Source organism: Salvelinus alpinus, chromosome 2 (genome assembly GCF_045679555.1).
Source record: "Salvelinus alpinus chromosome 2, SLU_Salpinus.1, whole genome shotgun sequence".
NCBI classification, from domain to species: domain Eukaryota; kingdom Metazoa; phylum Chordata; class Actinopteri; order Salmoniformes; family Salmonidae; genus Salvelinus; species Salvelinus alpinus.
In genome coordinates, this window is record NC_092087.1 from 68184685 (window position 1) to 68198636 (window position 13952).

General features: G+C 42.5%; 1 protein-coding gene across 1 annotated transcript in view; it reads right to left on the minus strand.

The window, feature by feature from the left end:
- Positions 1–239: 239 nt before the first annotated feature.
- Positions 240–13952, minus strand: part of LOC139567524 (protein kinase C alpha type) — a 201614-nt gene continuing 187901 nt past the window's right edge. Inside the window, exon 17 of the mRNA XM_071388853.1 lies at positions 240–4191. Within this exon, the coding sequence (XP_071244954.1) occupies positions 4021–4191 (171 nt within the window). The 3' untranslated portion in view covers positions 240–4020. The remainder of the gene's footprint in view (positions 4192–13952) is intronic.

The following is a 13952-nucleotide window of genomic DNA, read 5'->3' on the forward strand; positions in this document are numbered from 1 at the left end:
ACTTTCAAAATGTTTGGAGTGACCAGTGTAATTTCAAAACGTACTAACTTTTACAAACGTGGGAGTAGTGACTAATAAATGGCGAGCAAACCTTTTGTAAATGCCTTCTAAATGGTTTATTACAGACCGTAGTGTTACCCAGTATATTTAAATAGAGTAATGTCATTCCCAGGAATGAACCTTTTATAATGGTGGATTTTGATGAGTTGAGTTTATATTTAAGTAAAAAAGACAACAGCTTCCGAATAGCCATTATTTTTTATTTGCATTATCATACAGTAGGTACAAATTACACTATTGATTACAAGGTAAGTAGCCCAGACTCGCTTTCAAAGGGTTTTGGGGAGAACGAACATACACCATTTGCAAAATACAATATATTCTTTCTTTTACAAGTCTATGTAGATATCTAAATCCTTATGTACAAAAGAAGCGCTTGGTTTGGACATGAATCAACAGAGAATGGGGGAGAGGCTAGAGACTGACTTTCTCAAATGGCATCCTATTCCCTATATAGTGCGCTACTTTTGACTAGGGCCTATGGACAAAAGTAGTGCAATATATGGGGAATAGGGTGCGCATTTGGGACACACCCGTAGGAGCTAAGGCAAAGGAAAATATAACACAGGATGTAAACGAAGGTGAAAAATAACATATTTGGCCAATTCTTTCCCCAGTGTGTTTTGGGAGGATGGGAAGGGGCAAGAAGGACAGGTTGGTGTCAGCCTGTAGAGGCGAGTTTCTCACACAAAACTGCTTTCATGAACTGATTGGATCTTGAAGGAGAAGGGATGAGGGCTTTGTCAATAAGAGAATGGATCGATTGCCCAGGCACTGAGAAAGGGGGGAGGCATGGAAGGATGAACAGAGGAGATGAGCTACCCAGACAGGGGGTTTAACAGGCCAATAGGAACGGGGTTGTTCACTGATCAATTATTCACTCAACCAAACACACTCATTTATTCACCCCAATCACTCATCAACCACCCATTTATGCTTTCCTTCCTTCTCTCTCACACGCACATGTAAACACATACACTCTGACTGATAGGCACAGAGAGGTAGGGTAAGGGGTAAGCAGGCATGGTATAGCAGAAGCGTTATACTGCTGTCCGGCTATAAAGCACAAAGGTAAACTCACACAGAGGTGTAGGCTACTAACGTGACATAAAAAAAACTACAAGAAACGACTGCCGGATTGACTGGCATCAGAACCATGTCGACATTATTTGAATTAGCATTCCCGTAGCTACATATTTTTAGGGAGAAGCACATGGGTCGGACAGACGTTGTGATATGTGGCGTTGGCACACTTTCTTGGACTAACCACTAAGTGTCTACCAGGGAAAGACATCTGTACTGACGAGTCATCGGTATTGAAAAAAACATGTGTATTGACAACACATCGGTATTGACAAGATTTTGGTACTGACAAGACTTCGGTAATGACGCGTCATTGGTATGACTACAGCTAGTGCAACGCTGCTATTGTCGGGTTCTGGCTATTTCAGGATTGGCACAGTTACAAGGTTAGGAGAAGGTTTAGAGGAGCAAAAGTCGAGGGAATTTTATAAATCTATCAACAGTTAGATGTGAAGATATGAATTGCTATGGTGATAATTCCGAGAAACATTCCTGAATTACTTGAGCAGAATCTATTACCCCCCCAAAAACAACGACAAAAAAATTATGTAAATTGTAATTTCTTTATACAAACAAACACTAACGATAAGAAACAAAACCCCTTCATTGAGACACTAGAGAGCAAGTTGTCGCGCTGGTCTAGTACAGAGACAAGTTTAAGAGTTCCCTTAACCGCATATCTGGAGTCAGATTTGCCCATAGTCTCCTAATTGTGAATGGCTTAGGTTCAGCTGATCCTGGATCTGTGTTTGGGCGGAGACTCCTTGCTGTCTGACCAGGGGCCTGGTTACTGGTACTGAGTATCATGCAGCATTTATATGATGATCACGTTTTTTTTTTTCATCCTTACCAACAACATGCAGATACAAGAGCCAGGCACACAATTCAGTCAACTCACTCAGCGATCGCATTCAAGAACATCGGATATGTGCGATGGAGACGAGAGCAAACGGAAAACGCTTGATAATATCTGCAAAAGTCTTCCAGATGTTTCTCTCGGTTTGCTAATCCCGACCGACTTCATTACCTAATTGTTACAAAGTTGATATTTTGGGGTACTTTTTTTTTTTTACATAGAAATATGTTAACCTATCTAACGTAATAAAATCACATTCAGTTGTTGGTATAAAAACTGCGAGATACTATACTTTTTTAAATCACTCATGAATATTTACAAAAGAGTTAATACACTGGTATGTGTTACATTAAAATATTAATTAGAACTAATTGGGGGGGGGGGGGGGGGGGGGGGGTGCATGACATCACATAAAAGCAGAAAAGGGAACTAATCGTTTAATAACGTGATACTCTAGTCAACATTTGTTATAATGGTGTTATATCCATGTATAAGGGTATAAGCATGCAATATAATATTGCACGGTTCATAGAGTAAGCAAACAATAACTCAACATCAATTTAATTTAGTTGCTACCTCTCAAACAAACAAAAAACTGAGTTTTAGGTCATTTCCTTCCTAAATCCTCAAGAAATTTCCTTCGGGAACTTAACTTTGAAGGACTTCTTCACGTCAAAGAGAATCATGGCCATTGAGACATTTTTGATAAGTGGGCAAACAGTGACAACAAAGTTGGGACAGGAGGAGAGTAAAAAGGTTGTCACAAAGTAGTGTTACTTGATCTCGATTTGGTTTTGGATAGACCACCTTTATACTTCTGTTAACCTGTGATTCTTGTGTAGGTGTTTAAAGAAGATGGGACTGTTGCACTGCCTACTTCATCTAACCAGAACTTCTACTGCGTTCTGTCTGAATGTCCACTCACAGTTGTAAACCTAATGACAAGATAACCATACAACCTGTAGCTCAAGGTTCAATATATCCCTGTGTAACTGTAACTTGTGTGTACAGATGTAGGATCTTAATTTGAGCCAGTTTGCTACAGCAGGAAAATAATCCTGCAGCTACAGGAAATGTGAATTATTAGGTGGATCATAATTAATAGCCTTTTTTTTAAGGGGTTGATACATTTTTCTTCTTCAGGGAAAATCAAGTCTGACATTTCTAAGTGGAAATTACAAACTTCAAAAGCCTTTTTTAAACCTCAAAATACATTACACATTTTAGTTTGCAACGCAGGAAAGTTTTCCTGCAATAGGGTGATCAAATGAAGATCCTACATCTGTATGTGCGTGTTATTGTTAGTGTGTCATGATATTCGTACTGGGTGTGTATTATTTGATGCATATTGAAACAGGGGCACCTGTTATGACACATATTGAAATAAAATCTCACCAACACATGGTAAGACTGTAAACATAGTCTCCCTGTACTGACCTCATATTTGGCTCAAACTCTGACCCAATAGCTCAAAACAAGAGAGGGGTTTCAATGGAGACTAGTATAGCCAGTACAGGGTTTAACAAGAAGTTAACCCTTCGCTCTAGAATCAGTTTTAAAAAAACTGGCATTGTTTCATGGGTTTTGTCCCCACACATTCAAAACAACAGGTCAGTCATCTCAATATCTATCATGATTCACTTCAATAGGAGTCGATTTCAAATATTTGCCCATTCGAATACAAACACAACGGGTGGGTGGGAAAGTACATCAACCCTACATACACCTCCTTCCTCAAACCTTCATCCTCCCCCTCACCATTAACACACAGCATTTCCACTCACCAACTCCTCTCACTCAGAGCCCCAAGTCCAATTCCTAGAGGACACATCATTAATACATTGATAGAGGAACTCAAAATGGCGGTTGATATCAGGATCCACGTTGTTGTTGTAAAGTTGGACCAGTTTGGTGGTTGGGAGTTTGGCTCGAAGAAGCTGTAGTTGGTGGAGGGTTAGTGCTAGGTAGGTAGCGGAGGTAGGAAGGGGGGTCCGTGGTGTCCCCCCCCCCCTTCCTCCTCCTCATACGGTGTGCAGGGAGACCAGGGAGGGGTGCATGAACTGGGGGTTGATGAAGGAGAAGCCTGAGAAGTCAGCTTGGTCGATGTTGGCGATGACCAGCTGGTCGGGCGGCGTGAGCTGGGGCTGGGTGCGCGTGAAGAACTTGTCGAAGTTCTCCGCCCCTTTGCCGCACTGCGAGGGAGGGATAGAAAGAGAGAGAGAGAGACAGAGGTTTTAAAATGGGAGGCGTAGGTGGCTGCAACTGTAACATACGGAACACACAAAGGTAAGAAGAAATACATGTGCAAATAGAAACTGGGCTTGATTAGATATCCCTCCACCTCCATCGCCTGGTCTGCTAAAAGAGAGAACGGAGGGAAAGAGAGAACATTTCGCACCTGATACCGCTCTTTCTATTCCTATTCTCCCCCTCCTGTTCCCACGCTAACATCACATGACATGCTCTACATCCCAGCATGAGTCCCAAATGACATCCGATTCCCTTTATAGTGCACTACTTTTGACCAGAGCCCTATGGGCCCTAAAGTAGTGCACTGTAGAGGGAATAGGATGCCATTTGGGAGGAAACCCCACTCACCTGGATTATAATGTTTTTAATGCAATTGAATCCAATGGTTTTAAAAAGTAACATTGGCGTGCAGCTGTGAAACAGCAATCTGTACTGTACAAACGAGACTTTGGAAAGAGTCGCAGAGGGAATTGAAGGAGATGATGTCAGGATCTCTACAGTCAAACACGTCTTAGTCGCTTCTGACCCGGTAACTTGTTTCGATAGAGCTCCTCGTGTTGTTTGGATGTACAGTGGGGTCCGTAATTATTGACACACTAAAGTGTGGCTCAGTTGGTAGGGTTCGATTCCCAAAGGGGACCAGTATGAAAATGTATGCACTTCCTTACTGTTAGTGGTTCAGGGTAAGAGAGTCGGCTAAATGACTCAAATGTAAATGTAAAAAAAAAAAGATGAGCAATAACGACTGTATAAAATAAATTATTTAAATACTGAGCTATATTGTATGCTCACAAAAATTTGGAAATTATATTATTATATACTAATAAAATTGCTCAGAAAATAATGTTTTGTTTAACAAGTACAAACGGTCAAAGATCATACCCCCAAGACATGGTAACCTCCCCTGTTATTGTAATGGTGAGAGGTTAGCATGTCTTGAGGATATCTTTGACAAACTTTCTCACTCATCGTTATTCACTATTCATTCAGGATTATCCATATTCATTGTCACAACCACATTCATGTAGAAGTGTTTCGAAACATATTCTATTCATCATAAAACTGACTCCAAAATGACACAATGCATTTTTTACCATTCATTTCTATTGGGCACAAAATAATCTGAAACATAAACAAAACGAACTGCAAATGCATCCAAGTTTGTAGAGTCACAAGCTTGGTGTAGTCATTGCATGCTATGGACCAAACACTAAACAATTTCTTTAGTTCTAAGAATCATCAAGGGTGTCAATAATTTCGGACCCCACTGTATGTAACATCTGACCTCCCCTGTATGTAGGTTTTATGTAACATCGTACCCCCCACTGTATGTAGAGGTTTTACGTAACATCGGACCCCCACTGTATGTAGAGGTTTTACGTAACATCGGACCCCCACTGTATGTAGGTTTTACGTAACATCGGACCCCCACTGTATGTAGGTTTTACGTAACATCGGACCCCCACTGTATGTAGGTTTGCGTAACATCGGACCCCCACTGTATGTAGAGGTTTTACGTAACATCGGACCCCCACTGTATGTAGGTTTTACGTAACATCTGACCCCCACTGTATGTAGGTTTTATGTAACATCTGACCCCCACTGTATGTAGGTATTACGTAACATCGGACCCCCACTGTATGTAGGTATTACGTAACATCGGACCCCCACTGTATGTAGGTTTTATGTAACATCTGACCCCCACTGTATGTAGGTTTTACGTAACATCTGACCCCCACTGTATGTAGAGGTTTTACGTAACATCTGACCCCCACTGTATGCAGGTTTTATGTAACATCTGACCCCCACTGTATGTAGGTTTTACGTAACATCGGACCCCCACTGTATGTAGAGGTTTTACGTAACATCTGACCACCACTGTATGTAGAGGTTTTACGTAACATCTGATCCCCACTGTATGTAGAGGTTTTACGTAACATCTGACCCCCCACTGTATGTAGAGGTTTTACGTAACATCGTACCCCCCACTGTATGTAGAGGTTTTACGTAACATCGTACCCCCCACTGTATGTAGAGGTTTTGCGTAACATCGTACCCCCCACTGTATGTAGAGGTTTTGCGTAACATCTGACCTCCACTGTATGTAGAGTTTTTACGTAACATCTGACCCCCACTGTATGTAGAGGTTTTACGTAACATCGTACCCCCCACTGTATGTAGAGGTTTTACGTAACATCTGACCCCCACTGTATGTAGAGGTTTTACGTAACATCTGACCCCCACTGTATGTAGAGGTTTTACGTAACATCTGACCCCCACTGTATGTAGAGGTTTTACGTAACATCTGACCACCACTGTATGTAGAGGTTTTACGTAACATCTGACCACCACTGTATGTAGAGGTTTTACGTAACATCTGACCCCCACTGTATGTAGAGGTTTTACGTAACATCTGACCCCCACTGTATGTAGAGGTTTTACGTAACATCTGACCCCCACTGTATGTAGAGGTTTTACGTAACATCTGACCACCACTGTATGTAGAGGTTTTAAGTAACATCTGACCCCCACTGTATGTAGAGGTTTTACGTAACAAATGAGAAGTTCACTTGAATCAAAATAGCAACGTCGCCAATCGACGTACAGCGGGGTTGTCAAAGGGTTAATTGGCGTGTTGACAAGAGCAGAGCAAACCTCTGCTATTAAATGTGAGAGAAGTGGAGCCGCTTTCATCCTGACTGTAAAGACAAACCTATCAATAGCATGGAGACGTATCAGGCGAGGGTGGTTGGATTAGCAGCTAACAAGCCACGGTCAACTCTGTGAACGCTCTGGGAGCATGGGTGTACATCTAATTTCTGTCAACTACAAGATGATAGTCCAAGAAAACATACATTATGTGACTGATTTGTATGTATGTACAGTATGACATAGTTCTCAATGGAGTCAAGCCAGCATTCAGTTGTCTTATTTCAATTGTATTGTGTATGTTTTTTAAACTTGAATGCAAAATGGGCAGAGAAAACGATTTACACTTTACATTTGAGTCATTTAGCAGATGCCATTATCCAGAATGACCATAGAATACGTCTGCTTAAGTATTTTGCATCCATCTTGAATGATTGTTACATGACAGTATGTCAATACATCTGAATAAGAGCAGCTGCTCTAGCCCTACGGCATTACTGAAGAACATTAAGGCGACTGGGACGCAAATGGCACAAAATGGCCGCCAACACCAAAAATACTGCTGTCAGTACTGCTGTCAGTCGCTTCACACTTCTGACACCATTTAAAGCGCCTGGCACTGTGGCTTGAACTTGTGAAGGCCTCAATTGTTCTTCCTCACACAATGTTCCTTCTAACAATTGATAGGCGAAGGCCTGTAGAGTTTGGTGGAACATTTCTTTTCAAAGGCAATCTTCCCCAAAATGGTGGTTTATTTTGCAGGCTACTGGTAGGTTGCAGTGATTCCCTCTTGGGTTGGGTCTTAAGAGTCTGAGGATTGTCGCCAGTACCTTAGGTAATTTCAAATAGATAACTCAAAACGCTTTAGGACCATTACATTACTAAGGAAACAGTCAACACATAAAATGACAATGGTAAATCTATAATAACACCAAAGTTCATAGGGGCATTACAGAGAAAACAGGCAGTGGGGACTGGGGAATTAAAGACTTATTCTCTAACTTCACAGTGTGGTTCTGTGTTTACACCAGAAACCCTGCTGCACCTCTTATTCTCGCTCTGTCCTCATCAGTTATTCCACCTACACTGTGTGTGTGTGTGTGTGTGTTTGTCCTACTTAATAGGCTTTAAATCTCCCCAGGGACCTGGCAGGGAATATCCCTACCTCTCTATATCTCTCTCTGTACTGTAAGCCGACATGGGAAAAGGATATGGGTTGATTTACATTACTTAGCAGAGACAAGCAGATGCAAGCTGTACTGTGCTGGCCTCGTCACGCACCTGTAACAGGGTTGGTTATGCTTCCTCTTGCTACTGCATAAATATTTATTTGGATGTTTATTTATTCAGATTGGTTAGTTGAATTTACATGTCAATAAGGTGTAATGCCATTGGCCACACTTGCAGATAGGGGAAGATTGGTGATATATTGACTCCAAATCTACACCAATCACTGATTAGGACACCTCAGAAATACACCCAACATAGTTGCTGGAACCATGCCAGAAAGGACAATGTGAAAGGTAAAAATCCGAGCCAGCACGGTAATATTTGGGTTGGCATGATAGTGTGAAAGTGTTTTTTTTAACATGGAAAGCCTGGGTCTGGATGTGGAATTTTTTTCTCCAGAGTGGAATTCACTATGGATTCCCTATGGAGGCCTACATCGTTGCACAGCTGTGTGTGTTCCACTGTGGTTGGAAAACCTCCATTGATTGGGTCGGCGTGGTCGTCTACACGGCACGTTGGTGGTGGCATGTGTCTGTTCAAAGTAGAAAAGTCCTGTTGTCCTATATTCCGAGTTGTGTGGTGTGTGTGTGTTCAGTGAGCCTGGGGGCTCTGACTGTACTCCTGTGTCCTCCTTGACTCCTACACTGACAGACAGGTGACACTGGCTCCCAGCCACCCACTGTCACTCTGTGTCAAGACGCAGTAGAACGGAGAAGAGGAAAACAGCAGCAACACACATCAACATAGAAGAGAGAAGGCACATACCGATATGGCGACATTTGACGCAAAAGAGCACAGATCTCCTTATAATATATATTGTTGAAGAAAAGACGCAGATTGATTCACGCTGACAGATTACGATGACGTTTGTGGGTATTGTACCAAATGACGGCCGAAACAACAGCATACTCCATACTACAGACACAAAGATGCGTGCACTCAAACACATACCTCTGTCAAACCGACCCCACGCACACACATCCTCGCTCTCAATGTGTCCACAAAAGAGATGGATGAAAAGGAGTATTGCACAAAGTCCTCCCATCCACCTCTTTCATCCGTCTCCTCGAATACTGTAGTGTCTATTTGGCCTGTTTGAACAATCGCCAGTCAGTCACACTGTAGCGGTATGTATTAGAGAGGGGGAAAGACAAAGATTTTGTTCAGGCGCCAGGCAGGTATGAACCATGCCGAAAGGAAAAGAGTAGAATAGAGAGAGTACCACTACCAGACCCACACACATCAGCAGAAGAGACTGCCTAGAGTGTAGCCTGTTTACCAGATAGCCAGTGGAGAGAAAAGAGAATACACACCCTATAAAACCCACATCACAGCACAGGGGTAACCCCACCAAGAATACCTCATACAATCATAATAATAATAATAATAATAATAATAATAATAATGGCAGAGCAATTGAACAGCAACTTCATAGAAACAATTTACAAGAAAGAACCCAGTCATCAACAGAGGATTTGCAATAATCTGTATTATCTTCCAGGGGAGGAGTGCAGAGGGTATGAATGTGGGGCGTGTTCTTAGAAAAAACAAAGGCCTTAAGTGTCCACAATCTTCTCGGCCACATGTCATTAGTACACCCCACCTCAATACAGTTCAAATAACAATCCACAACTTGCAAGCGACCTTCCATTTTAACTCAAATGTCCACCCAAATACTTCTGGCAGGGCAATAATAGTCCAGCTCTAATGAACATCAACGGGAAGTGCATTTGAAAAATAGAACGTTTGCTGCAGTGTAAATCACTGGAACGATAGAGGGAAGAAAGAGAGAGAGAGAGAGAGCAAGAGATCTTAGCTGTTGTCTTCAGGCTTGCAGTTGTCCTGTCTGGCCGTCGGATGGTTTGTTGGTTTGTATGTCAAAGCTTCGCAACAATGTTGCTACTAATCCATGCAATCCATAACAGGTGCGGTCCCAAACGATAACGACCACGACCTAGAGCGGTCACGCCGATGATTGAGTTAAACACTTTATAAACTACACACGCTGAAAATAAACAAGGACATGTGCAGTATAGCACACACAATCAAACTGTCGCGCCAACCAAGAGCTCCTCCCCAAAGAGCTGAACGAGCTGTCTTTATTTCCTCCTTCCTTACTGCTGATGTGCTCTTAAAGTGGCAGCGCACGGTGAAGGCTCCGTGCAGGATTTTGCCACACTCCTCCCCCCATGAAAAAACAAAGCCTGTAGAAACCGAGAGGATGCAGGCTTTCACAGGTTCATGTTCCTGCTACACAAAACCAGGGAAGTCCTCATCATCAGACTCCTCCACGAAGAGGTCCTGCAGGTGTTGCTTTTGCCTGCGATCCAGCTCTTCTGCCATAGGGTAGCAGGGCTTTAGGTCAACAACATGCACCGTCCTGATATCTTCCCCAGTGTCCTCCAAACAGACCAAGTAGTTCACTGGTCCCAACTGCTGCACTACATGGTATGGACCTTTCCACCTCGAAGCTAGCTTGGCAGTGAACTTCTTAGACGCCTTTGACAGATGATGTAAACGTACCCAGACACGAGACTTGGGTGGAAAACACACGTCTCATCTATGTTTGTCATAGTTTCTCAGCTGTCGTTGTTTGGCTTTGGTTTTGCTGGCCTCCACTCTGGCTAGCAAGGTGTGGTGGTGTTGGACGGCATCAAACGCTGGGCAGTCAGGTGAAACATTGGAACTGCAAGACTCTGTCCATCGGACCTTTTAGTGGTCTTCCCAGGTGGAGTTCGGCGGGAGTGACCCCAGAAGTCTGCTGCACGGCAGAGTTCAGTGCAAAGCGAAATTCAGGAAGATGCTGATCCCACTTTGTGTGCTGATCCCCCACAAATGAAGCAATCATCCCCTTCAGGGTTCGGTTTACCCTCTCGGTCAGGTTGGTCTGAGGATGGTAGGCTGTGGTCAACTTGGCAATTACACCCCAGTAGGTACAGAGCTCTTTGTAGATTCCTGATATGAACTGCGGACCTCGGTCAGAGAGGATTTGGTCTGGAATCCCGAATCTGGTAAAGACCTCCCTTCGCAGAATTAGAATAATGGCTGATGCAGTGGCTTTGCGGAGGGGAAACAACTCCACCCAGTGTGTGTAGTAGTCCACGACCACCAATAAAAATTCATTCCGGGTCCCCTGGTTGGGAGGAAAAGGTCCCATGAGGTCAATTCCCAACATTTCATTTGGATGGTTCACCACGGTCTGTTGCATTGTCCCAGCAGGTCTGCCAATGTCTGGTTTGCATTTCTGGCAGACTTCACACTGCTGTACAAACTTCCGGGTATCAACCCACATGCCTGGCCAGTAAACCACCTATTGTAGTCGTCGATACGTCTTAAAAACTCCAAGATGGCCACTCATGGGATTAGCATGATAAACTTGGATTATCTGGTCACTCAATGTAGAGGGAATGAAGATGCGATAATGGGTGCTGTGTATTCCATCTCCTCTTGGAGTTTTTCGATACACTTTATCCTGAATTATGCTATACTTATCATTGAAGCGACTCTTCGAGTCTTCTTCAGACAGACTCTTGTGGATCGCCATGATGCTGCAGTGTAAAGCACTGGAACGATAGAGGGAAGAGAAAGAGAGAGAGAACAAAAGAGATCTTAGCTGTGGTCTTCAGGCTTGCAGTTGTCCTGTCTGGCCGTCGGATGGTTTGTTGGTTTGTATGTCAAAGCTTCGCAACAATGTTGCTACTAATCCATGCGATCCATAACAGGTGCGGTCCCAAACGATAACGACCACGACCTAGAGCGGTCACGCCGATGATTGAGTTAAACACTTTATAAACTACACACGCTGAAAATAAACAAGGACATGTGCAGCATAGCACACACAATCAAACTGTCGCTAACCAAGAGCTCCTCCCCAAAGAGCTGAAAGAGCTGTCTTTATTTCCTCCTTCCTTACGGCTGATGCGCTCTTAAAGTGGCAGCGCACGGTCAAGGCTCCGTGCAGGATTTCGCCACAACACATCTCATATTGATCTTGACAAACAATCTCCTACACGGTTTCCCAAATCTTCCACTAAAGGCAATACATTTCTGTCCCAACTTATTTTCTCATCACCTCCTCTCCTCTTTTTCATCCTCCCCCTTTTGCCTCTGAGACCTAACCCCCATATGCAAATGTGTCTCTAGTCAATTACCCTTCTATTCAATTAATTCAGGAAGTCAAGTGCAATTCCAATTCCAGCTTACTTCCTGAATTGACTGAATGTTGACCTCAATGAAATTGACTCAAACCTGCTGTATAGCTTAGTTTCGTTGTGTTTAATGTTTGTTACAATGTCACTCATTGTACACGCTACGTTGTGCTACTCTTAATGACAGATGGCATTGCTCGTAAACTGCTGTTTGACGTACTTTGAGTATTTATCTGTGTCACACACACAAAAAACACTCGCACTCAAGCATATTAAATGAATTCTATTTAGTATGATAAATGGCTGTCTGTTTCTATTAAAATACTTGCTGAAGTATTCTCTCTCTCTCCATCCCTAACTCTCTCTCTCTCTCACTCCCTATCCTACTGCAGAACGACCTCAGCATCTCACTGTTGTTTTGATGATCTTCTTACTAGTTACACAGTGCCTTCAGAAAGTATTCATACCCCTCAACTTATTCCACATTTTGTTGTTACAGCTTAAATCCAAATTGGATAAAATATATATTTTTTAACCCATCTCCACACAATACCCCAATAGAAGTTTTGGCAAATTTATTGAAAATTATATACAGAAATATCTCATTTGCATAAGTGTTCACACCTCCGAGTCAATACTTTGTCAGCGAATACAGCTGTGAGTCTTTCTGGGTAAATCTCTAAGAGCTTTCCACACCTGGATTGTGTAACATTTGCCCATTATTCTTTTCAAAAACCATTTTCAAGCTGATTTAATTCAAAACTGTAACTTGGCCACTCAGGAACATTCACTGCCTTCCTGGCAAGCAAATTCAGTGTAGATTTGGCCTTGTGTTTCAGGTTATTGTCCTGCTGAAAGGTGAATTAATCTCCTAGTGTCTGGTGGAAAGCAGACTGAACCAGGTTTTCCTCTAGGATGTTGCCTGTGCTTAGCTCCATTCCGTTTCTTTTATCCTGAAAAACTCCCCAGACTTAAAGATAACAAGCATACCCATAACATGATGCAGCCACAACTATGCTTGAAATTATGCAGAGTGGTACTCAGTAATGTGTTTTATTGGATTTGCCCCAAAGAAAACACTTTGTATTCAGGACAAAAATGTAATTGCTTGGCCAAAAATGTTTCAGTTTTGCTTAGGTGCCTTGTTGCAAACAGGATGCATGTTTTATTCTATACAGGCTTCCTTCTTTTCACTCTGTCAATTATGTTAGTATTGTGCAGTAACTACAATGTTGTTGATCCGTCCTCAGTTTTCTCCTATCACAACCAATAAACTCTGTAACTGTTTTAAAGTCACCATTGGCCTCATGCTGAAATCCCTGAATGGTTTCCTTCCTCTCAGGCAACTGAGTTAGGAAGGACGCTTGTATCTTTGTGGGTGTATTGATACGCCATCCAATGTGTCATTAATAACTTCACCATGCTCAAAGGGATATTCAATGTCAACTTCTTTTACCCTTCTACCAACAGGTGCCCTTCTTTGCAAAGCATTGGAAAACCTCCCTGGTCTTTGTGGTTGAATCTGTGATTGAAATTCACTGCTCGACTGAGGGACCTTAAAGATAACTGTATGTGTGGGGTAAAGAGATTAGGTAGTCATAAAAGAAATCACGTTAAACACTATTATTGCACACAGAGTGAGTCCATGCAACTTGTTAACATTTTACTCCTGAACT